We start from the raw sequence: 24,898 nt of genomic DNA, 5'->3' as shown, positions 1-24,898 counted from the left end.
CTCCAGGACGAAAGCACCAAGACTGGAGTGCAATGGTGGCCTGTTGTGGAGATACTGTGCCTCAGGTGGTAGATGGGACAAACAAGTCTCTTGAGCCTCTTTTGTGAAGCCACAAGTCCCAAAGGCACCACCTCCTAATGCTGTCACATTGGGGATTAAATTGCAGTGTACCAATTTTACAGAGACGTGAAAATCATACCCTAGCAGATACTAAGCTGCAAGCATTTTGCACTCAGTGCTCCTAGCCTATATTGTCACAAATTACTCATTAGAAGGATTTACATTTGTCATTGAGCATATTACCTCCCCCTGGCAATGGCTACTTATATTTTACCCAGCCTCCTTACCATTTCTCCTGTCTTCAGGAAAGGATATCCAACTCTACATGTGATATTTCGATTGGATTCACAACTATCTTTTTGGATCCCCTAAAATGGAAAATAAATGGAATTAGAGAAGAAACACAAGTGAAATATTAATTAATCATTTGAGAATTTTCCCAGCTATGCATTTGCAGCTGCCCTGCAAAGATTTGTCTCTTGGTTTAGCTGGGAGAGTCACAGCACGAGAGGACTGCCAGTTCCATAGCTCAGGGAGATCTGAAACCATCACTTGAGGGCTCCTGAGGGACAAAGCACACCTTTCTCTGGCAGGAGTGGTCAGGGGTGATGGAGCACCAACAGCACCAATGGACAGTAAACTGCAGGGGCGGGTGCCTAGGTCACACATCTGCACCATTAGAGCATCCCACAGGTGAAGGAGTTTGGAGTCCTGAGCAAGAACAAGGCTCTAACTTGCAACTACCAGGACCCAACTCCTTACTCCACCCAGCATATAACACAACTAAAGAAAGAGTGGCTGTAATACAAGGTTAAGGACCTCCTTAAATTAACAGCCATGCACTATGGGTATTCTTTCTGCTCTCTGCCATGTCCTGCCTGTCTGCTGTGGCCAGAAAGCTAGTTGGAGTGGATACAGGCAATGTCTTTTAACGTAGTTCCCTTTCCAGACACAGCCCAGTGACAACAAATGTTTCTCCACATTACATTTATGTGTTGCATTTCTACAGTTATTTCATATTCATAATTAAAATTCTGAAACAAAATGTTATAGTAACAAATGATCCATATATGAGCCTATCTTAGCTACCATATCTCCAAATGATATCAGAACAAATAGAGGGAAATGACAGTAGCAATTTAAATTCGTGGGAACTAGACAACAGTTTTTAATACTATGCATTAATATGTGTGTCTATCATAGTGCTGGGGATTTAACCCAGGGTTTCATGTATGCTAAGCAAGTTCTCCATTATTTAACTACATCCCTAGACCTAAAGGTATTGGTTTTTAATATAAATGAAATATTCACATTAGCATTATTCATTTTAATGTGAATCAAAATACCTTAAATTTATTCATGTAAATATATACAGATTTTTTTTTTTCGAGACAGGGTTTCTCTGTGTAGCTTTGCACCTTTCCTGGAACTCACTTGGTAGTCCAGGCTGGCCTCGAACTCACAGAGATCCGCCTGGCTCTGCCTCCCGAGTGCTGGGATTAAAGGCGTGCGCCACCACCGCCCGGCTTATACACAGATTTTTAACATGGGGAAAACACTTGGAATCCAAATCAAAAGCTAAGTTCAAATTTGTAAATACTGACAAATGATCCAGTATCCTATGCAGGGGGTTATTGTCAAGTTAATAAAATGTCTGATACACAGACAGGCTGTTGCCAAGATGAACTCTTTCATTATAAAATTATAAATAAGTAAGACTTGTCGTCTAACAGAAATCTTTGGCTAAAGTAAGAAATCTTTAGCTCAAATTTTTTCACAGGAAGAAACAGTATCTTGATTTTTTTTCCGATGGAAACTTCTTTCAACACCTGAACTTCTCCTTGCATCTTTGATTATTATATATTTTACTCGGCTGAATCTCAATTTCAGTTGCTGGATGACTCTATGAAACATAGAAATTTTGAATTGTGAGCTGTCTTTCTTAAATACTTAAAATATGAAATAAGAAGAGATATGCCTCTCCAAATAAATATACAAAAGCTTGGTGGGGGTGAAGGATGGAAAGATGGCCCAGTGCTAGGTTGCTCTTCCAGAAGACTCAAATTTGATCCCAAGCACCCAAGGGCAGCTCACAATGGTCTGTTACTATAGTTCATGGATCCAATGTCTTCTTTTGGCCTCTGTGGTAGCAGGCACCAGGCAGACATAGGTATAGGCAAAATACCCATATACATAAAATAAAATAACAAAAGTTTTTAAATACCTTAAAAGCTTGCATCTACGACCATTAGTGTATTCTAATACATAACAAAATATTTTCTACTCTTCTCAAATCAATGTTATGAAATTAATTAGCTCAGTAGCATGAAAAATAGGTTCAATAAATAATCATTAAGAGGATGAATGAAAAACAGTGAGTTTACCTCAATTCCTGAAAAAATCAGATTTGGGGAATACTGCACTATTGTCCTGGTATTGTAGGCGCTGTCTCTTTTGTTTCTCACTGTGAGGCTGAGATTGAACTTATCATTCTGGGATCTGACAATCAGCAGGCTCCTTTCTGTGGTGGACACGTCCAGGGTGAGGTCGGAGATGCATTTTTCCTTGTTTCCACAGTCTTTGGCAAAGGGAATCTGAAATGGCCACAGGAACATAGTTTTCATGGTGTAGTTTAAACATCACTGAAAAACATTCTGTGCAACAGAAATGGCATGGGACCCAGGTAAGAGAGAGCTCAACAAAGAAATTGACTGCATTGCTGAGATCTTAAGAGATTTTACATTTACTGCTGACTTTATGGGAGAAAGAATAAATGTTGACTTGTAGTCTTAATTTCCCAGTCCTTTAAAGGAGGTAGATTTCATAGGTATTTTACTACTATCTGTTTCCCAATGAAGGACAGTTTCCAAACCTCAAGTCAAGAACTCTAAGATCTAAATCTACACAGCTTCATCTATATGATTTCCTACAAAAAGAATGAGATACTGAGGAACCCTGTCAAGAGGCAGTAAAATGGTCCAGCCATGTAGCTGGAAACTTGATTCTTTTTGAAGTCCACTGTCCTCTTATCCAGTCTATCATCATGCATGTCCTTCCTAACCTCCTCTCCATATCTTCCAACTCCCCTGTCACCTCTCCTGTTAAAGCAGCCTGTCCACGGCCATTCAGTACCCATTTGTTTCCCTTCAGTCACTTAACATGTTGTGGCAGTTGTAGTTTTAAACAGCACTCATCTGGTACCCACGGAGCTAAATTAAAACAGTCAACAGCACTGCACTGTCCTTTAAAATGGCTATAATCTGGGTAGTCACACCAAACCCCAGAAGATCTCACGCTGGCCTGTGAGTCTAGGCATATGCTGTTATCACCTTCACCTGTGTGCTTTGGTTTCGGCTACAGTAGCCAGTATTTTAAGCCCCTGCCATGGCTCAGCATCTTCACACCTACTACCATCCACCCACACTGCGAACAGGGTGGAAAATCACCCAGTCTTTCAGGGCTCGACTTAAAAGCCATAACTACGTGGGGGCTTTCTCTGACTCCCCAGACTAGGTAGGAATTGTTGCAAAATCTGAAATTCTTCACAGCACAGCATTGAATTACTGCTGACAGCCCAATTCCAAGGTGAGACTGAGCTCCACGTTTGGTGCTTGTAGGATGATAGACATATGTGGAAGGTTGGAGGGGGAGATTGGAAGGCGGATGAATGAGAAAAATGAATTTTCTGTCTCTACAGCTTTTCTCCCTTGTGGCCGTTCCTGTGGTACTCTTTCCCTCTCTGTCCCCTCAGCCACTCTTGGATGTGTGTCAGTGAACTTTGGGAATGGAACGGAGGTGGCACAGCTTAGTCTCTCCCCATCTCTTCTGTTCTTGGGGCAGCGTTGTGCCCACAGGAAGCCCGTGTGCTGCTCTGCTCCTATGTCGCAGCTGTGGTAGTTTGAGTGAAAATGGCTTCCCTGGGCTCTCATATTTGAATATTTGCTCCTCAGTTGGTGGAACTGTTTGAGCTAGATCAGGAGGTGTGGCCTTGGTGGAGTAGGTGTGGCCTTGGTGGAAGAGGTTTGTCATTGCAAGCCCAGTCTCTGTGTCTGTGTCTGGCTCTCTGTCTCTGTCTCTCTCTGCCTGCTTCCTGCAGATCAGGATTGAAAATGCTCTAGTGCCATGCCTGTCTGCTTCTCAACATGATGATCATGGATTAACCCTCCCTTTAACACTGTAAGCAAGCCCCCAGTTGAATGTTTTCTTTTCTAAGAGTTGTCTTGGTCATGACGTCACTTCATAGCAATAGAATAGTGACTAAGACACAAGATTTTACACCACAGGCCTCCACCAGGAAGACCAGAGATGAATCTACACTGCTGACTAATGGTTAGCTGTGGTCCGAGTATGAGGTCCAGTTTGAGTGTATCATCCCGAAACTGTGTCTCATCACTTAGTGCTTATTAGGACAAAAGCCTTTTTTCAATTGTTTATTTTCAGTTCTCTTAAACCCCAGCAAGAGGAAGTTCTAGGGAATGGGAGAAGTATAGAACTGTCCAATTCTCTCTCTGTCTCTCTCCTCCCCCCTCACACAAATGATTTAAATTATGTGTCCATGTGTTTTTAGCTTTTCTAATACATTCACAAACAGACATCATAAATTAATCTTACATGTTCATGGACTGAGTTTGGCAGGGCGTCATCAAGCACAGGCCCATTTTCTGGATCCGTAAGATTAAAATCCAAAGTCACTCTCACGGAGTCCTGGAAGTCATGCTTGTCCTACAAGTTGAAACATAAGTATTTGTCACCGGTGCCATATTTGCTGGATGTTAGGACTCTGTTGCAGCATCCCTTCTGACCTGTGGTTACCGGAACATTCCTGCTCACCTACTCTGACATCACACCTCGGGAGGCCTTTGCTTCACTGAAGTAGTGTAGCTTTTCTGTTTTGACAAGGGTCGTGGTTAGAAAGTGGTAGCTCCAGAATGACAGGTAACCCCCTCAGAGCTCCACAGAGGGACTTGCCAGAGTCCTGGATATACCACACTGAGCTGCATGGTAAAAACATGGTTTCTCTTGAGATCCATGCCAGTAGCTGCTTCTGGGAAAGTGTCTCCCTCACTTTAGGAAGGCACACTCTTCCAATACAGCTGTAGTGCACTCATAGACATCTAAACCTATGTGATTTGCGTTGCATACTGATACAGAAATGATGTGAATGGGATTAATGTTTTCCATTTCAGTAAGAACCATTGTTTTCGATGTCAAAACCAATGATCTTTATACACATTGTTGTGAACTGTCTCAGTAGACCTCTGAGGTGGGTAGCTATGATGAGTCTTACCTATTTTTTTTTTTTTTTTGGATTTTTCAAGACAGGGTATAATAGTTCTAGCTGTTCTGGAACTCACTGTGTAGACCGGGCTAGCCTTGAACTCACTGACTCCTGAGTGCTGGGATTAAAGGTGTGCCACCACCACCACCACCACCACCACCACCACCACCACCACCACCGGCCTGATGATTCTTATTTTATGCAGAGCCTCTGAGACTGAATGACTTGTCCACAGTCATTCAGAACGCAAGACAGCTGGGATATAAACCATATCCCATTTAGCTCTAGAGCAAATATTAAAATAGCTAACATCATTCAAAGGATTTTATGTTTGAAACTAGTTGGTTGCTTTTATTGTTGGTCCTTGAACAGAGCTCATCCTCTGACCTTGTACATATACAGTCACTGTCAGAAGCAATTGCTGATCAAATTTTATACAAGTTCTAGCTTGTCGGTTCTCAGTTCTGAATAACTAAGGAGGGACAACTCTACACACACACACAACACACACACACACACACACACACACACACACAAACACACATATACACTATCCTCTCAATCTGGAAGAAGGCAGCTGTAATACACGATTTACTTGCCAACATGTAGAAGGAGTGCCTAGTGCATTCTGATTCTCGAACTGTGATGTTTCTTTGAACCTTTCTTTCCTGAGTTCCAGAGAAAAAACTCCGTGATATCTGTCTCAGCGAATCAAGGGTGACACGATACTGCAAATCTACAAACATGAAGGAACATTTGACAGACACGTTTATCTGAGGATGACTCTCACATGACCCCACTCCAATTAGCATTACAGAAAAATCTCTTGAGCAAATCAATCGATAAATGGTCCTACACTGAGAATATCTGTATTGCTACAACACAGAGACAGGAGCAGTCATGACATAACCTTGAAAGTCTACAGAATGGCTTTCTGACTTGACCATGCATTTAACATTTAAGTTATAATTATGTGTAATGTATGTACGCACACACCCCCTCATATAAACATATATGTGAACTATGACTTATCAACCAAGTCTGAATTTACTAAACTTTGGTTCAAAATAATTTTTTAGAGCTTAGAAATATTGGCAAAGACAAAAATAAACAAAGACCATTTTCACCTTTTTGTAGAAATGTGCCAACTTAGATGGTGTCCAAAACATGAAATTCCACAAAATAAGCCCTCATAGATTTGATCCCAACATATTTCAACATCATTGAAGGCTGCCTTAGAAAGTTCAGAGCATACAGCTGAGGGGACACACAGATCGACTCTACACACCCGAAGGTAACACACACAATATGTGTGGCTGAACATATGAGCCTCATCTCAATGAGAAAACAGCCTTGGGCTGGGTGTGAAGTAGTCAGGTCATCTGCAATACCAGTCTTCCCCAGCAGGGGGCAGGAGAGGGGAGAGGATTCTTTTTCAAAAAATCTTTCCTAGAGCTTTTTAAATGCTCCCCGTGAGAATGTATATAATATAAATATATGGGGAGGCATAGGTAAATACGGAATTTTTAGGTCATTGCATTCAAACATGTAATTTCTGCTGTAGAATTTACTAGGTTCCATAATTGTTCCTCCTAGAGCAGGAGTGGTTTCAGGGGTCAACAGGCTCCCAGTGGGCAAATGTTTTGAACAGTGAATTATGCTTGGGAGAGGTCATCATCCTGGAGCCCATACACTTTCTTCTGCCTGAAAGTACTTGCCACCATCATGATGCTTACCAGCTTCGTAAACTGAGTCTTCTTTAGACTTTAATTTCACATAAAAACATATTGTAGCATTTATGCATACTGTTTCTTTTCCCTCCACACGGCAGTTTTTCTTTTGAATATTCACTTTGTTGGGTTCAAAATTCATGGTCACTTTAACTACGGCCACGTCTCTGGCCCTGCAAACACATAAACAATGGGATTACTCACACATTGTTGCATTTAACTGGGGAGGGTAATGTGGGTGCTTCAAAGGACACTCTCCTTTGTGGACTGTGTGTGCTTTTAGGACTATTGCTCTTTAAAGGTTATTCGATACATAAAAGATTGTATCTCATGTCCTCGGAGACCTTCCTTGTTTAGAACCATCTTAGACATTTCGTTCAAAGACGGAAGACTTAAAATGGAACCAATTGGCCAGATGCAAGCTCAGAATCAAAATGGTATTTGGGGATCTCTCTGAGTTTGTTTCCAATTTGGAAATGATTCAAAGGCACCTAGAAAACTAGCTGCCTCCTGTTGGCTTTCATCAAAACTATAACACTTCTCTGTTCTTGAGGAGGTAGCCTTGCTGTTGTTTCTTGGAAGAAGAAGTATGTTTGAGACACTGTGAGTGTATGCTGTTTCATGTAACTCCCAAGTTAGCTTTAATCATCAGAAATGCTGCAGTGCCCAGTTCTTAACCATGGCTTTGCTTCCCACAGTTTCAGTTATCCATGGATAGGTAGCCTGGGTGCAAAAATATTAAACAGAAAACTCCAGGAAGAAAATAATCATGTTTTAAATTAGGCACTGTTCCAAGTAGCATGATAAAAATCTGTAATTTTTCCATTGTATGCCTGGGCTGTGAACCATCTCCATCTCCAGTCCAGAGTATCCACCTTTACATTTTAATTGCATTTTAATTAAGTGACCTATACCAGTAAAGGCATATATCATGTTGTATTTATTTCTCTTTCACTAGATTTTTAGCTTTCTTTTCTGTGGTTTTTTTTCTTTCCTTGTGTGCCTATATGTGCATGTGGAGAACAGAGGTTCATGTTAGGTTTCTTCCTCTATCAACCTCAATCTTTCTTTGTTTAAAACAATCTTTCTCTGAACAGCTAGGCTACTTGGCCCGTAGACCCGGAGAGTCTTGTTTGCCCACCCCTCCTGTACCAGGGTTCCATGTGTTGTCATGCCTTTTTATGTGGGTGGTGTGAATGAGAATTCCTGGAAAGAAGCTGTGTCTGCAACTGTCTGATTAGAATTGTGGTGGTGTGGAAAAGCTGCCATGGTACAGGTCCGAAGCCAAATTATCTTATCTTGGTCTAGTTTTAACCCCCTGGATTCCTCGTCCAACTCTGTGTCAGAACTCACATCCTGTAACAAATAGACAAAACCCTTTTGGGATCTATCAACTTAGTAGATCACTAGCTTCAAACTAACACAAAGGCTAGGAATGTCGTCAGATAACATCTGAGAAATATAGAAAAGATTTCCCCAGTTTTCTGTTGCTGTCACTCCGATGTAGCTACCAAACATTTGAAAATGGCCCCAATTTATGAATTTCTCTATTCTGTTACTGTAAAATGCCACAAAACTGTTTCCACACAGGAACATTATATCAGGGGATACTTAAATGACTTGAATATATGTTCCCAAGACAAGATACGGTCATTCACATTTGCTTAAGAATAAATCATGCCATTCATTCCTGTAAGATAAGAGTTGTCTCTTTCAGTGACAGTGGTAGGAATCCAAAGTCAAGCTCTCATGCTTGTGTGGGAGGCTTTCCTGGTGGAGCCATCTCCCTAGCCCATCCTGTCATATTAGGAAGTGGTTATTACATGTAGTTCTCTGCTGGTTCTAAAGATCACACATTTTAAGGAATGTTTATTTTTATACTATACCTTAAAATTGTTTTAGGAAGCAAATTGCTTTAATAAGCAAGGCTATCTTAAGATTTTTGAAACGCTTATTGACAAACACTTGGTGAGTTTTAGTTAGTTTACTCCTTGCCAGCAATGAATGGGCATGTCTGGTTTCTTTTTGGGTGATATGGATTCTCCAGACAGGCTTGACTAATGTCTACTTGACTCATCCTTTCTTTCCCAACTATATCTTTGTGGAAGCATGGGTGTGTGGTCCACATAACTGGGCTCTTGCTATCTGTTCATTAACAGCATCTGCTCAGTCACCTGCCTTCTGTATCCTGTTGCAGTCCCGCCTCCTGCATGGCATAATCTTGGTCCTTATGATGCACTATCTGAGTCTATTTTGTTCTGCTGGCAATGAAGCCTGGCCAGGAAAGGGTCTTCATCCATTTCTGTGATTCAGGTAAACTAACAAAATCAGTTATCTCTAAAAACTTGAACAATTCAGAGTGAGGAATATTTTCTTATTTACACATATCTCCTAAAGACACTACCCATACAACTTTCCCTAGAAGAGAACATTTGTTTTAGTGTCAAGTGCATAATTGAGAACCAAATTAAGAGTTCACTCTACCTACTCCTATTCAGCTTCCTTATTCTTAAGATTCACTGATGCATCAATCCATTGAATAACTTGGATCTTGCCAGCACAGCATGACAGGAAATAGAACACTTGATATGGCAAGAGTTCTAATCATACTATGTGGTCTGGAATCATATGGGAAATACTGCCAAATGTATATCCAGATGTTATAACATACATACCAGAAGAGGGCAGCTCCACCAAGACCTCCAATGGTCACATCAGTCAGACCATCACCATTTAAATCCATCTCTCCATGGATAGACTGGCCAAAAAATTTCAATGTCTTGCCATCCCCACCTGATGGAATACGCTGTGAAAATCCCAACAGACAGGTTGATGTCAGAAGAGTCCATTTAAAATAGTTTTGAATAAATCTGTGAGTTTGGATTAGTGAATAAAGCTAAAAGTAATGATCTTTTGGGGACTGAGAGGGATCTGAGTAGAAGCAAGAGGAAATCCTGAGATATTCCCAAAGGAAATCGTTCTTCCTATGGTACAGACTGTCAGGTCAGGTTTAGTGACTTAGAGAGAGGGGAAATTGATATATAATGTCATTTTGTCTAATGCTCAAGAGGAATCTGAGCAACAGGCTTTATCTGACTTCTTTTTCAATTCTAATAAACAGATATATTCAAAGGTACTAGAAACTCTGAAGACACATCATATAGGCAAGAGGAAGAACAGATGACTGCATAGGACAATTCAAAAAACTGTCCTAAAACACTCATCTCCTCTCACCTCCACCCCTAATGTGAGGAGGGCACTGTAATTATGGGGTTCTTGAAGCTTCATCCATGTACCTATGCACCTCACCTTACACAGAAAGTGATCTCCCTATGCTCTGTAGCTTAGTGTTTGTCCAAGCAGATACTATTTTAATAGAACCTGTTGGCAAGGAGACAGGACTAACAGACCCTTCCTAAACTTCGCATATTCTTTTCCTTCTTGATTCCTTTTAAGTAACAAAAAGGAAGAAGTCAAACTGAAAAAGGTGAAGTGGAAATACCATATGTCCCCTTAACAAATATTCCCATAATTTTTCGGCACACCAATCAGGAGGTATGCGCCTCATTAGCTCTGAAGGAGCTGATACTGCTTGATTCTGGGTCATGCTGCGTTCCTGGAAATGGGTAAGTACATCCTCATTTGTTCCCTGGGAAAGCATTTTCCACTAAAAAAAAAACAATTGAACTCAAATGCTGTTTTGTTAATTTTGTTTAAAGCTGCATATTGATTTACCACTACTTTTAAAAAGGCATTACATATGACAATTTATTCCATTAAACAATGAAAAATCTTTCTTTGCTCCAAAGGCTATTCAAAAGTCATCCTGAAAGAACAAAGCAACAAAACACAAGAAATCTCTTTGTGTGTATTTCCTGGTTCCCCAACGCCCCACTGATTAGTGCCCCAATGCCTGCCACTAGTTGAGTATATAATCCCACAAAGATTTTTAAGAGAAACAAATCATTTGTCAAATGGACAGGAGCGTTGTTACTTATACAAGCCTTTTATTTTGGTCACCAGTAATGTCATTATAACTTTATAAAAAGTTAACAAAATATTACATGAGTAGGTTTTGAGAACTCTATTAACTACTGAAATAAAAGAGACCACTGAAATGTAAAAAGAAATAGCTGATGTCTGGATTCTCTTCATGGCTTAGATGCTAGAGAGTGTTGATGTAAATGTTGAATTATAAGCTATTTATTCATAATAGCTCATTGCTGACTACAATTTTATAGAAACTTCCCATTATGTTACAACTTCTCTAAACCCTCTTGTGTTTATGATGCATTAAACATTTATGTGAGTGAATATTTTTCTCATGTAATAAGAAATTAAATTTATAGATTAGGTCAATAAATGTAAAACTACTTAGCTATCAATAAATTTAAACAAGAACAACAGAAAATCCCCTGAAGGTCAAGATTAATCATTCACATTTTTTCTCAGAATTACTTGAGAAAAAAATTGTAAACCTCAGAAACCAACATTAATTTGATTAAAATATTAATTAATTAATATTGATTCATGATTATAAATTTAATCTCATTTTGTTTAATAACAATATGGGCACTGAATAAAAAAGACACAATCTCATCTCCCATATTGACTATATCAAATTATTATTGCCCTCTTACTCTTTGGGGTTAAACATGTTGTAGATGTCAAGGAACATTATTACCAGGTGGTCTGGTTTTCTATTTTTTTTTTTACCATTTCAAATGATCAGGTCCATGAAGGCAGACAATAATAATCACAGAAAAATAACTAGATAATGGTGTAAAACACTAGCTAATTCTTAAGAAAGAACACAGGAGACACTCTTATGTAGTTTCCCGGGAGAGTCAGAATAAAGAAAAGAAACAAAGTAAGTTATGAGTTATAGAGAAAGGCAGGTGAGACCACTGGGCATGGAAGGGTGAGAGCCTGTGGGAAACTGTGTCTTACTTGTGCATACTCCTTCCTTATGGTCTTATCACTGCCATGATAAATGTAGACAGCTCCCGCATGGTCATCTTCCAGCGGAGCTCCGATCACGATGTCATTAAATCCATCCACGTTGAGGTCTTTTACAGCAGCAATTGCTGTTCCAAATCGGGCCCCACAGGGCTCATTCTTGTTTTCTTTTGTGCATGAATTATCCTTCAGAGATGAACAGCACGTTTGCTTAATTGGTTCCAGGCTCATTTGATATTCAAACCTTGTCTGGAGGGAAGACAAACAGAATACTTAAGAGGTCCCAACGCTGCTCCAGAGGAGCAGGTTTGTTTTTAAGAGCATGCTAAACCAGCCTTATGAAATAACCATTAGCATACCAACAGCAAACCTGTACGATATATGAGGAAGTAGGGAAGCCAAAGGAGCCTCGAGGGCAAGCATGCTGAGAATTCCAACAGGCTCTTCTTAATGAAGCTAAGGATATAATTAGTAGCATGTTTTTGACTCATTAAAAAACTGTAAATGAAATCCTCCATTGTGGTCCCAGCCCTGCTTTCCTGACAGTGTGCTTCTTGGCCAAGACTCTGCCTATTCTCCACTGAAGACCATTACAAAATTTACTCTGCTCAAAAGCAAACCTTTGACAGCTGCCTGGAGTGGAGGGAACCATAGACAATGCTAAGAAAGAACACACTTTTTTTGGAAAAAGAGGGAGTGACAGAAAGAGGAGAGGAGAACACATAGGTTCTTTCCCCTAAACACACAAGAGAAAGCCAAGAAAAAGAGAGAAGGAAAGGTAAGTAATTTGGTATTTAAAATAATTAGTATCAGAGAAAAATAAGAATTAAAAACAATAACAGCAAAACAAGCCACTAACCTGTCTGTAAATAGCAAATATCCTTTTAATAAAGAAGGCAAAATTTACTTCTCCCAACAAATGATGTCTAAAACTACAATTGAAATCAGAATCTCCCTTCACTTGGCGAAGTGTTTCTAAAACCCATACTGTCTCCCAGGAAGGGCTTGATACCACCGCTATTAAGTTGTATCTGTCTATCACCATGGTAACTGTGGATGCCCCAACTTAGCCAGGCTGGAGCTCTTGAATAGGTTATGAGCAGGATTATTTACCAAGTGAGTGGCATTTGTATTTGCCTTTTAGAAAATACTGTATACTCCGGTTTAGAAAAAAAAAAAAATGAATGAAACAAAATGTGGTGGTATTGTGTTCCCCAAAATATTGTGCACCCTAATAAACTTATCTGGGGTCCGAGAACAGGACAGCCACAATATTAAACATAGAGGATAGGCAGTTGTAGCACACGCCTTTAATCCTAGCATTCCAGAGGCAGAAATCCATCTGTTCAAGGATACAGCCAAGCATGGTGACTCACGCCTTTAATCCCAGAAAGTGAGCCTTTAATCCCAGGGAGTGATGGTAGAAGCAGAAAGGTATATAAGGCGTGAGGACCAGAAACTAGAAGCATTTGGCTGGTTAAGCTTTCAGGCTTTGGAGCAAGCAGCACAGTTCAGCTGAGATTCATTCTGAATGAGGACTCAGAGGCTTCCAGTCTGAGGAAACAGGACCGGCTGAGGAATTGGCAAGGTGAGATAGCTGTGGCTTGTTCTGCATCTGATCTACCAGCATTTACCCCAATAACTGGCCTCAGGTTTGATTTTATTAATAAGAACTTTGAAGATTCATGCTACAACAAAACCTAATAGTAACAACAAAAAACAAGCAAAAAAAACACATTTCATATTTTCAAGAAAAACATAATTAAGGTCTGAAAGTAGTTTACTTGGATTCTAAATGTTCCTTTTGAAACTGTGAAATTGAATGGGCCTTGCAAACTTCTTAGATCACTTTTTTCTCCAAGCAAGTGAAAAATCTTCTAGCTGTATTAGTGGGATCTGAAGGGAAGGGATTTTTCTGGATTCACCAAACTCAGATGCCCTTACCTGGTTCACAGCATACACGTAGACTTTGCCCTGTTCCTCTTTCTCTGTCCCCATGTACATGGGGGCCCCGACGAGAAGCAGGTCGGTATAAGAATCTTTGTCAATGTCAATTGTTGTCAAGACGCTACCAAAGTAGGAACCGATCTAGGACCCAAGACAAAACAGCAGGGATGAAATCTCGGAAGTGCTCCAGGAAGTGGAAGTCTGCCATTCTATTACTTGTCCTGGTCTAGAAGCGGAAGTGAGAGTTGGTGTCAAAGGCACCAAAATATAGAAAATCTTGCTAGCCAAATCTTCTGTAGACTGGAGCATGATGTGGTCCTGACTTTGAGGATGACCAGTGGTGACAGATTTCTGTCTAGGAGTTAGAGACATGACTACCTTTATTTCTATTGTGACTGTCCTTGCTTATCCACATATCAGATCAATACTACCATGGTGAGTTTCTCAAGGAAAAAGAAAATAAATGAGATTGGAGAGGGTTTTCTGGTTTCATCATTGTATAAATAAGGTACCATGGGAATACGCAACAAATTCATAAAAGTGGCTGAGTGTTTCTTCAGTAGTCTTGGTCTATGATTAGTGCTTACTCAATAGTGGCTAAGATGTGGTCCAGCAATTACAAGGAATAGAAAAATAGGAAAAGATTTCAGGGCTCTCCTCTTGAACAACATTTTAAAGAAAAGGACCCGTTTTAGTGGGGAACTGGTTTTACACTACCTAAAAACTTAATCACTTTTCACAGATTGACCTGTATTTAATTACTTTACATTCTTAACATTCTTCTTACAGATATTTCCATTGTAGGCTTATTTTTATCTTGGTTCTCATAACTCTGCTTCTACAGCATATATAACATTATTTTTTGGTCGGATGTGAGGGATTGAGATACAGTCTTTTTCTGTAGACCAGGCTGGATTGGAATTCACTATCTAGCCTAGGCTCTTCTTGAACTTGTGGCCACTCTCCTGTCTCAGCCACTAGAGTATTAGGATCATAGATATAAGCTACCACGTTCACTATAAACAGTGCTTGCTTTTCATCCTTGCAGGAGCCTTTCTCTCCTCTCATCTCCTAAACTTTGTCCTGCCCTAAAGGTCAGGCCTGTAGTTTTCTTTGGATTCTCTAAGGCTAGGTGAAGATGCTTCTCCAATGCTTTCACTATTTTGCTACTGCGTACTGGGCTCCAGGCTGTTTCTAGAAACTGCTGAATATGAATGTGAGCATGCATTTTTGAATATGCTCATTTTTGAATATCTTTCAGCGATCCTTAAAGTACAACTTCACAGACATTTAAAAGGCTTATCATTTTTAAACATTTGAACTAATTATAAATTTTAACCCTCCCCTCACTGTAAGTCCTTGCTCTGTTGGACATTCATCCCTAGTGTCAGTGGTCCACTGCAGCTGAGAGTGAGCTCACGAGCCGCCCAGGTTCAGTATCCTGACTTCCTCTGTCTCATTCCCAGCAGCTTTGGTTATTAGAATTTGTGTTGCCACAGGAAACACATCTAAGTGTAATGATGTTCTTGAATTACCCCAACTTCAAGAATGGTTGACCACATAATCATGGAGCAACCCTTTAAAAAGAATCTCAGGCTTAGAACAGAAATGATTACTATTTACAAATCAGCCATGGCATTCCCCTTTGCTTACATAAGAATGTTTGTTTTATATGTTTTATATTCCCTTATACTTGCAGGCAGCTTCAGAATGGTAAGAGACTTAAGCTGTCAACAACAGCAACAAATAGCATTTTCCTATTCTTCAGCTTCACTTATCACTTACTTCCACCTACTTTACCTCTTTCCTTTCAACTTCATAATGTTGATAAACCATTTTAGGTTGTTTATATATTGCCATTGAGCTGGAATAATAGACTGTTTTTATTGTCGATGAGTTCTGAATGCAAAAATGGCTAAATTAATAAAAACCTTTCACCTGAATGTGAGGGACTACCTCTGACGTACTCTGGGATTCCTCAGGAGTCTGCTGAGGATATTCTCCTTGTACTATTGAATCATGCTGATGTTGGTGAAAATAACTTTGGTTAGGATGCTACAGTTAAGGTAGGTGGAAGTGGAAGAGAACTCTTCGTGTATTATGTGGCTTCTCAGACTGTGGTGGCCTTTTGCAGAGCCCCTGTGAGCTATGGCTATACTATCATAAAGCACATGGTTCCTCTGGGGCTCAAGGCTTTAACACTAGGGCCACTTCTAGACCAACTCAGTGTGATGCCTGATTCCTGGCTGCAGGTTATGATGGCTGCAGCCAGGACTGCCACAGAAAAGGAAGGTCGATTTGATTTCAGCCCTGCCTACCAAAGACTAAGCAGAACATCTGCTGTGGGATGTCATTCAATATTCTGTGAATATGTACTGCTCTGATTGGTTGATAAATAAAATGCTAATTGGTCAGTAGCCAGGCAGGAAGTATAAGTGGGGTGAGGAGAAGAAGAGAATTCTGGGAAGAGGAAGAGCTGAGTCAGGAGTCACCAGCCAGACACAGAGGAAGCAAGATGACGAGGCAGAACTGAGAAAAGGTACCAAGCCATGTGGCTAAACATAGATAAGAATTATGGGTTAATTTAAGTGTAAGAGCTAGTCAGTAATAAGCCTGAGCTAATGGCCAAGCAGTTATATTTAATATATGCCTCTTTGTGTTTACTTGGGGGACGGAAGTGGGAGAGATTTTTTCTGACCACCAGCTGGCCGGAACACAGGAAAACTTCAACTACAAACATCCTTGCAAATGGCAGAATGAAGTTAATGAACTCTCACTGTGGAATGCTTGGAAAACCCATGAAACCCATGAGCAAAACACACACACACATACAAGTTACTCAAATTACTCTTCAAAACTAACCATTGAATACCACAGTTAGACATATTTTTCAGTCTAAAACACTGAATGTATTGATATGTGCCTGCTGTATGTATAGTTTCCTAAATGACTTTTAATATTTAAGGATATTTTAAAGAGTTTTCTAATTTTAAATGTTACATACAATTTCCCATCACCTATAGCATGATCCAATGTGTTGAATTTTAAGTCTTTCATTTCTTTCTTCTTATCTATATCCCATCTTTCCATTTAGAGCCAGCACAAAGTTTAGTTCCTATGAGTTTCCTGTACCAAGCATAACTTAAAATGACCTTCTCTCTTATGAGTGCATCAATGCAACTGCCCTTTTGCGCTTCTTGATGTTGTAGATCTTAGTGTTTCTTGTGTATATTGAATAAAACTGCATGCAACCTCTATCATCTATACATATCTACTTCTACCTCATTCCAACTGATGTGCTTATGACATCAAAGTTATGGCTACTTCACAACCCTCTAAAGAATCAATAGAAAGCCTTCTTCACAATGGATTTTGAATAATTGGGTTTTTAAAACTTTAGGTCAAAAGTCACAGAATTCATACAGATTACAGAAAACAATTTATTTCAAGTTTACCTGCTCTCCACCGAGTGTCTGGAGAATTTTGATGTTCCCATCCTCCATCTTGTAGATGACGACCTGGCCTGTATGATTGTATCGAGGCTGTCCAGCGACATAGAGCACATCTCCAGGGACAGTGGCAGAGTTCACTGTGTAACCTAACCAAAGAGAGATCCCAGATGTGTACCTGGACCCCTAAAGTCCTTTGTAATATAGTATGAATTACTTTAGATGGTTAGGCTAATCATTTTTACATTTTCTTGCATTTTGTGCTGGTGAGAAGCCTTTAATGGGCTCCTTCTTCCGATCACACCTGAATGGCTCTGCAATGATAATTTCCCCCAAACCAAGTTTTTCATTGTTTACAGATGCAAATGATACAACAGTGATGACAGAGAAGGGGGAAAAAGGTACCTGCATGCACTTGTGCACAGTCATGCACACTCACACACACCTTGAAACCCTCCAATCACCATTGTGGAGCAAATAAATTACATTTTATTTAGATCAGTGATTCTCAACCTGTGGTCACGATCCCTTTGGGGGTTGCATGACTCTTTCACAGGGCTCGCCTAAGATCAGCAGAAAACACAAATATTTACATTATGATCCATAACAGTAGCAAAGTTACAGTTATGAAATAGCAATGAAAATAATTTTACAGCTGGGGGTCCCCACAACATGAGGAATTGTATTAAAGGGTCACAGCATTAGGAAGGTTGAGAACTACTGATCTAGATACAAGTGTCTATACTATCAACACTAATCGTTTTATGTACTTGGATGACAGAAAGTATAATCCCTTCCTGCATTGCTAACCACGTTTTTAAACTGTAATTTTATATGGTTAAAGGTTGTTTGTCTGAGTTGTATCATAGAGGTATTGCCAACTTCCTGGCCATTTGCTGATGGACTAATGGAATTTAGGTGTTTTGTTGTTGTTGTTTTATTTTTTGTTTGTTTGAGCATTTTTTGTACTATGCTTGAGATAACAAAAAGCAAGTTTGAGGACTTTTTTTTCCTTCTTTTGAATATTTTTGACAATAAATTTCAAATAATAGATTACAGGATCAGTGTTTCTCATTCTTACAATGTGAGGTGAGCCACTTCCAGGACATCACTACTAGGGTTATTCCATGAACTGCTGCTTGAGATTCATTCAGTTTCACTAAACCTTCTCAAGCATTGTGTGTGAGTACCATGATTTATAGTTGTGGGTGTTTTGAATAACACAGTTCTTTGCTGTGATTTTTAACTCTTTTTTTAATTAAAACTGAGTTTTTTTCACACATCTACTCATCTCATTTTTCATGCTCTGTAAAATTTTCTTTTACCTGCTTCTGCTTTCAACTACATATATTATGTTATGTAGACTTTTCTCATGAGCCCTGTAATTTTTTTTTTCTATTTTCCTTTTCCTTCCATGCCACATCCACTTAAGGTTTAAGAACACCTTGTTCTAGTTCAGTCAGAGTCATCTTGTTATGACAAAGCCAGCTCATGCATGGGTCAATCTGATCATGGGCTCTGTGTCTTCATGCATCCTGAGCATGGCCAAGCACTCATCACAGGTGTCTCTGTTGATTTAGCTCACTCACCAGGGATACACGGACAACTCCCAAGTTTGGCATTACCTTATATATTTGTATACACGTATAGCAAATTTTTCATACCATTGTTGGGCATTCACTCCTTTTTTTGAGGCTATAAGTCCATCTTTTTAGCTATAAGTCCATCTCTGCAGAGATGGAAAGACTCACAAAATAATGGTAAAGTCACTATTGAGATACGTAGTGGCTCTTCAGATAGTCATAGCCTTGATGGCCTGGGAAGTTTCTCAGATGTTATTGAAATGAACATGATGTTTTGAGTGTCTTGATATACAGGATTTTGAGGGGAGTTCTGGATCAAATGCATAGCAAACCCTCCCAAAAGGTCACTCCTGGCCAGTTAGGAAAAGAGCTTGAATTGTGGCTTTAGGTCAGATTACTGTTATTTTCTGAAGGAAAAATAGTTTTGCTTTTTGTATCTGTAGAGAATGGAGCTAAATCAATGGATAACTCTTGCTACCCATATGCTTGAGTTCTGCAGAAGGAAGCAATGCTCTCATAGTTAGAAGTGGCTTATTCCTGGAGTAGAAGACAAGCATAGTTCAAAAAGTCACAGAGAACCACTTCCAACTGTGAAAGAGATCATATTTTTAATTTAAGTAGTAAATATTTTACTATAAGTTAAATAATTTTTTGTACAAATAATGTTTTTATAAGTGCTAAGGGAACAAAATTGGTCAGGCATATTATCCTTTGTGAATTTTTTCATCTGTTTTCATACCTTCATCTTCCTTTACGAAGGATGAGTATTGTCTAGTTTCATACCTTCTGGGAAGAAGCAAGAGCCCTGGTGATGGAGTAGGAAATGAATGGCTTATCTTCATTTTGTGCCTTTAGCTCACTTCTTTTCCTTTAGAGTGTGTCAGGCGTGATCAGAACATAGCACGGATGTATGAGAACAAAGTACAGATGAAGGGGACAGAGTTCGGGCTCCCCCACAGTCTCACCACCACACTCAACTGCAATATGGCTAAGCACATACTGAGGCAGGTTATGGGGTGAGAAGAATTTGGGTGGATGACTCTGTCCTGAGAGGGGTGTTCATGCTACATTTCCCACTGCCTCCTTTTCATTGATGAACACATATTTCCATAGAGGGCTGGCCTCTCATTTTGCCCTCTTTGTAAGATTTCACATGGCCTCACTGGTTGCTTTTTACCCAGATTTCAAAGCAGTGAACTCAGTCTCTCTATAATTTTACAATACCCACAACAAAATATTTGAAAGCCTTATTTCATATTTGAAAAAAAATATTTGGGAGTGGGTTAGGGGAAGCATATGAAAGACATCTTACACCTATTAGACACCTGTTGGTAAATGTCTTATATCTTAACTTTTGACTCAGGTAATGAAATGAACAGAAAATACATTAATATACGATAGACCGCATATGCAAACTTATCTTTTCTTATGCATAGAGGAGCCATAAATATGCACATTTATTTACATATATTTGCATATATACATTGTCAACAAGTAATTTTTCCAGTTTCATTGAATTGTAAATGATAAAAGGGGCCATGGAAAGAAGTAAGGCTATTTTGATGTTTTCTTATGTGCAGTACAATCTTTTAAAATTTAAGTCATTTAAGCATGCTTTAATCAACCATTGACTCAAACTTTAGGGGAATAACAGACTTAGAACTTTGTTTGATTTAAAGAATTTGATCATAGAATCCTAACCTAGACTACCAAAAATACAGCACTGTTAAATTAATAATTAGAATAAGTGAATATAGGGAGTAGTGACCATGTCAAACATAGTTGTTTTCTTCATTCAGTCTTTTTGTCTAAATACTCAGCTGTAATAGGATCAGTGCTAGAAACTGTATTATTTAACAAACCTGTATTAGTTTTCTACTGATGCTATAACAAATTACTATAAACTTGATGGCTTACCATGTACATTCCAAATGTCTTACTGTGCAATTCTGTAAGCTACAAGTCCTACATAGCTCTCCCTGCACTACAGTAAGAAGCAAGTGGGGGCTATGCCTTCCTGGAGACTGTGGAGAGAACACATTTCTTTGTTCTTTGTGACCTAGAGATCACATATGTTCCCACCTCCTCCTCCTCCATTACCAACAACACTGCATCTCTCTGGCCATCTCCTACAATTCTATCTCCCTCTAAACACATCTAGGAAAGATTTTTCTGATTTCATCACTTGATTATATTGGACTATGGCAATATGTACTGGCTGGTTTTGTGTGTCAACCTGACACAAGCTAGATTTATCAAAGAGGAAGGAGCCTCAGTTGAGAAAATGTCTCCATGAGATCCAACTGTAAGGCATTTTCACAACTAGTGGTCAATGGAGGTGGGGTAGCCCATAATGGGTGATGCCACCCTGGGCTGGTGGTCCTGGGGTCTATAAAAAAAGCAGTCTGAGCAAGCCAGAGGAAGCAAGCCAATAAGCAGCACTCTTTCATGGCCTCTGCATCAGCTCCTTCCTCCAGGATCCTGCCCTATTGGAGTTCCTGTCCTGACTTCTTTTGGTGATAAACAGCAATGTCTAAGTGTAAGCTGAACAAACCCTTTCCTCCCCAACTTGCTTTTTGGTCATGGTGTTTTGTCACAGCAATAGAAACCCTAAGACAAAATATATCCAGGGATAATCTATCTCAGGATCCCTCATAAAGTTACAATTGGAAAGTCCTTTTTGCCTCATAAAGAAACACATTAATAGGTCCATGGATTAGGGCCTAGACATTGAATTTGTTTTTTGATTGTTTGTTTGTTTTTGGCTAGGGTCTTAAAGTGAATTTCTGGCAATGAAGAGAGATCCTTTCTGTGGCTCTGCAAACACACAATCAACTGTCTTTCATAGGAATTATAATAATTTACATTTACAAATCCATCCATTATGATCTATAGTTGTTCTATCTAGGGCAGAAAGAAGCTTTAGGTTAAACTGACTTTTGATTCCAAGGTTTTCTGCATATAACAATCTCACAGAATCTTAGGTTATGAAGAACTTCAGATGCTATCTGAGCTAAGCACCCCCTGTCCCCCCCTACTTCTGTCAGTTCTCTGTCATACCATACATATGCCCATAGCATACCCAGTGGGATTGCTTGTTTCTTCATTGTTTCTCATCCAGAACAATGGTCTGCCTCATCCATTTTGTCATTTTAAATTTGTCTGATATGTTTGGCACAACATAGGCACTCTGTATTTGTGAGTGCTTTCCCAATTAGCCCAGAGTCAGGTATTTTCATACAGGGAATACTCCTGTAAGAATCAGGTGACCTGACTGGTGTGTCAGAGCTGCTAGTGGTAACTGGAGCACAATTGTTCTGTTCTCTGATGATTAATTTAGAAAGCAGATTAAGCATGTCTCTCACCATGACTGACACAGTATGAAGCATGAGCTCAGCCCTGGCACCATCACACATTCTCAGCTGTTTCAAAGACACACAGTACACTTCCTTTTCCAGCTTCCAATTTCTTTGAGATTTGGAGGAAGGTGGGCTTGCGTCAGGGAATTCATTTCCACATCTATCTGCTCTAAATTACCTTTTACTCTAAGTTGTCTTTGTCATTTGGGCTTTGACTTGCTCAAGTCTGTTTGTTTTCTGGTAGGAGGAGAGCGGGATGCCTTCTGCTGCTTGCTGTTATGTGTTTAGACAACAGAGACCCAAACTCTGAAGTCCTGCCTCCTCTGCAGCTGCCACAAGTGCTCTGAGTAAGAAGAGATGTGGAGGTACCCCAGAACTTGGTATTTTCCTCATAAAATAGAAAGAAACTAGGATTTAGACAGAAAAAGCCTTGCCTCCAGGATCAAAAGTTCCTTGAAAGAATGCTGTGATAGTAAAATGGGGATACTTCAAGACCAAGGTGTTTGCTTTATCACTGTACCCTAATGCTGAGAATATTGACAGGACAAGAAAGGACCTAAGGACAAGTATGCTAAGTGGGAATAGGGGAACAGCATCAGGGGGGCCCTTTCCATTTTCCTTTGTTTTTTCTTTCTTTTTTCTTTTTTCTTTTTTTTTTTTTTTTTGGTTTTTTTGAGACAGGGTTTCTCTATGTGGTTTTGCAGCCTTTCCTGGAACTCACTTTGTAGCCCAGGCTGGCCTTGAACTCACAGAGATCCACCTGGCTCTGCCTCCCGAGTGCTGGGATTAAAGGCGTGCGCCACCACCACCTGGCATCCTTTCCATTTTTGTTTAGGCCTCCCACCTATTTCCTGTGCCTTCACAGTGATGAGAGGCCCTCACCACCACCCCCCACCCCACCCAGTTGGTTCTGAGCCTGGTATAGATCCTGAATAAGGCAACGACAAACATGTGTCCCATCTCCTTATTCCTGGCGCTTTACTGAATGTGACTAGAAGAAGCTATAGATATAAACTAGAATAGAATCAAAGAAGAAGCTATATGATAAAGCAGTTGAAATTTTTCTTTCACAATGAGAACTTGTAGAAAGAAATTAAAGATACATATTATGCAGGCCATGTCAAGGTTTTTCTAACCTCATTTTTCTGTCTACCGGGTCCAAAGTTCTTCGGGTTTTATAGGAAATACCGGACACAGGGGGCACTCTTAGACAGCGCTCAGTGTCAGCTAACACTGTTCCTTGCATTTGTCCAACACCTCAGCAGGCGCTGAGCTAATGACCTCCAGCTTCTATGACTTTGACTCGCTAAGGCTGCTCAGAAGTCTGAAACCTTTCCCGAATCTTTTAAAACACCGGGGAAAACAATGTTATGGAAAAAAAAATCATGTGAACATTTCTTTTGAAGATGCTTCTAGCAGTTGTATCCAAGCCTTACCTAAATAAGAAGCAAGAGGTTCGTTCATTTTGGCGGGCTCAGGTTGAAAGGTGGTGTTCTGAGGGATGACAATCTGGTTAGCCTTCTGCATGACGACAGTTCCGTTCCAGTCATAGGCCCCCACTGCTCCAAGCATGACCCAGTCCTAATGTATGAGACAGAGAGCAATAAAATGGTATTGGCAAACACTTCGGTAGCACTAACCATATGATAGGAATGGTCCAAAGTGCTTTATAAAAATTAATTCATATAGTACTAAAACCAACTTTCTTTGCAAGAACACAATATTACAATCTTTATTTTAAGCCAGATGGTGGTGGTCCACACCTTTTATCTCAGTACCTAGGAGGAGGCAAAGGTGGGTGGATCCTTGAGTTCTAGACTAGCATGGTCTACAGAGAGAGTTCCAGGACAGCCAGGGCTGTATAGAGAAACCCTGTCTTGAAAACAAACAAAAAGCAAGCAAACAACAAACAAACAAACAAGAAAGCAAAATCCCAATTTTAATTAAAAAGGAAGCTGAAGTACACTATGTAACTTCCACATTGAAATGTCAATAACCCTGTATAAGGGCCATGATGTCTTCTCTTCTTGCCTTTCTATATTGTTCTGGACACACACACACACACACACACACACACACACTCCCACATCTTAGTCTTCTAAGGAATATTAACATGACCAATGAATACCTTAAAACTGAGAAAAAGATTCCACATTTTAAACAAATGTCTTAAGTCTTTCATTTCATTAGGTGCACAATTCCATTCAGCAGAGCTCAGACTGTCTGGTTCACAACTATTAACTGGTAAAATATAGAAGCTGTGTGACATAGTCTCCTAATAAGAAGCTTGTGAGATGCCGTTTTCTCCATTTTGATTAGACATCACAACCACAGCCTGCAGAGCTGCCCCTCAACATAAACTTCAAAGCAATGTTACACAATCAGTGGCTGGGCATTGCTTGCGGGGAAATTTTGCAGGAAAGATATTGCTTTCCTGGACATGCTCAACATACCTGTGAATAATGAGCACTGAAACCGGTCTGAGACATTTCCATCTCAAAGGATGCTGCGGACTGGTCAGCTGTAGCTACAA

The 24,898-nt window shown here is 39.8% G+C and overlaps 1 protein-coding gene across 1 annotated transcript in view; it reads right to left on the bottom strand.

Moving 5' to 3' along the window:
* The window catches only part of Itga1 (integrin subunit alpha 1), a 139,994-nt gene that overhangs the window by 21,301 nt on the left and 93,795 nt on the right, over nucleotides 1-24,898 (bottom strand). Inside the window, exons 10-20 of the mRNA XM_059276100.1 lie at nucleotides 24,819-24,892; nucleotides 23,802-23,946; nucleotides 17,430-17,572; nucleotides 13,972-14,115; nucleotides 12,019-12,276; nucleotides 9,744-9,874; nucleotides 7,075-7,241; nucleotides 5,938-6,074; nucleotides 4,672-4,782; nucleotides 2,445-2,654; nucleotides 348-428 (exon numbers count right to left, since the gene is read on the bottom strand). Coding sequence (XP_059132083.1) covers nucleotides 348-428; nucleotides 2,445-2,654; nucleotides 4,672-4,782; nucleotides 5,938-6,074; nucleotides 7,075-7,241; nucleotides 9,744-9,874; nucleotides 12,019-12,276; nucleotides 13,972-14,115; nucleotides 17,430-17,572; nucleotides 23,802-23,946; nucleotides 24,819-24,892 — 1,601 coding nt within the window. The remainder of the gene's footprint in view (nucleotides 1-347; nucleotides 429-2,444; nucleotides 2,655-4,671; nucleotides 4,783-5,937; nucleotides 6,075-7,074; nucleotides 7,242-9,743; nucleotides 9,875-12,018; nucleotides 12,277-13,971; nucleotides 14,116-17,429; nucleotides 17,573-23,801; nucleotides 23,947-24,818; nucleotides 24,893-24,898) is intronic.

This window comes from Peromyscus eremicus, chromosome 11 (assembly GCF_949786415.1).
Source record: "Peromyscus eremicus chromosome 11, PerEre_H2_v1, whole genome shotgun sequence".
In the NCBI taxonomy this organism is placed as follows: domain Eukaryota; kingdom Metazoa; phylum Chordata; class Mammalia; order Rodentia; family Cricetidae; genus Peromyscus; species Peromyscus eremicus.
Note: the sequence above shows the minus strand (reverse complement) of the source record. Positions and strands in the feature narration are given on the sequence as shown.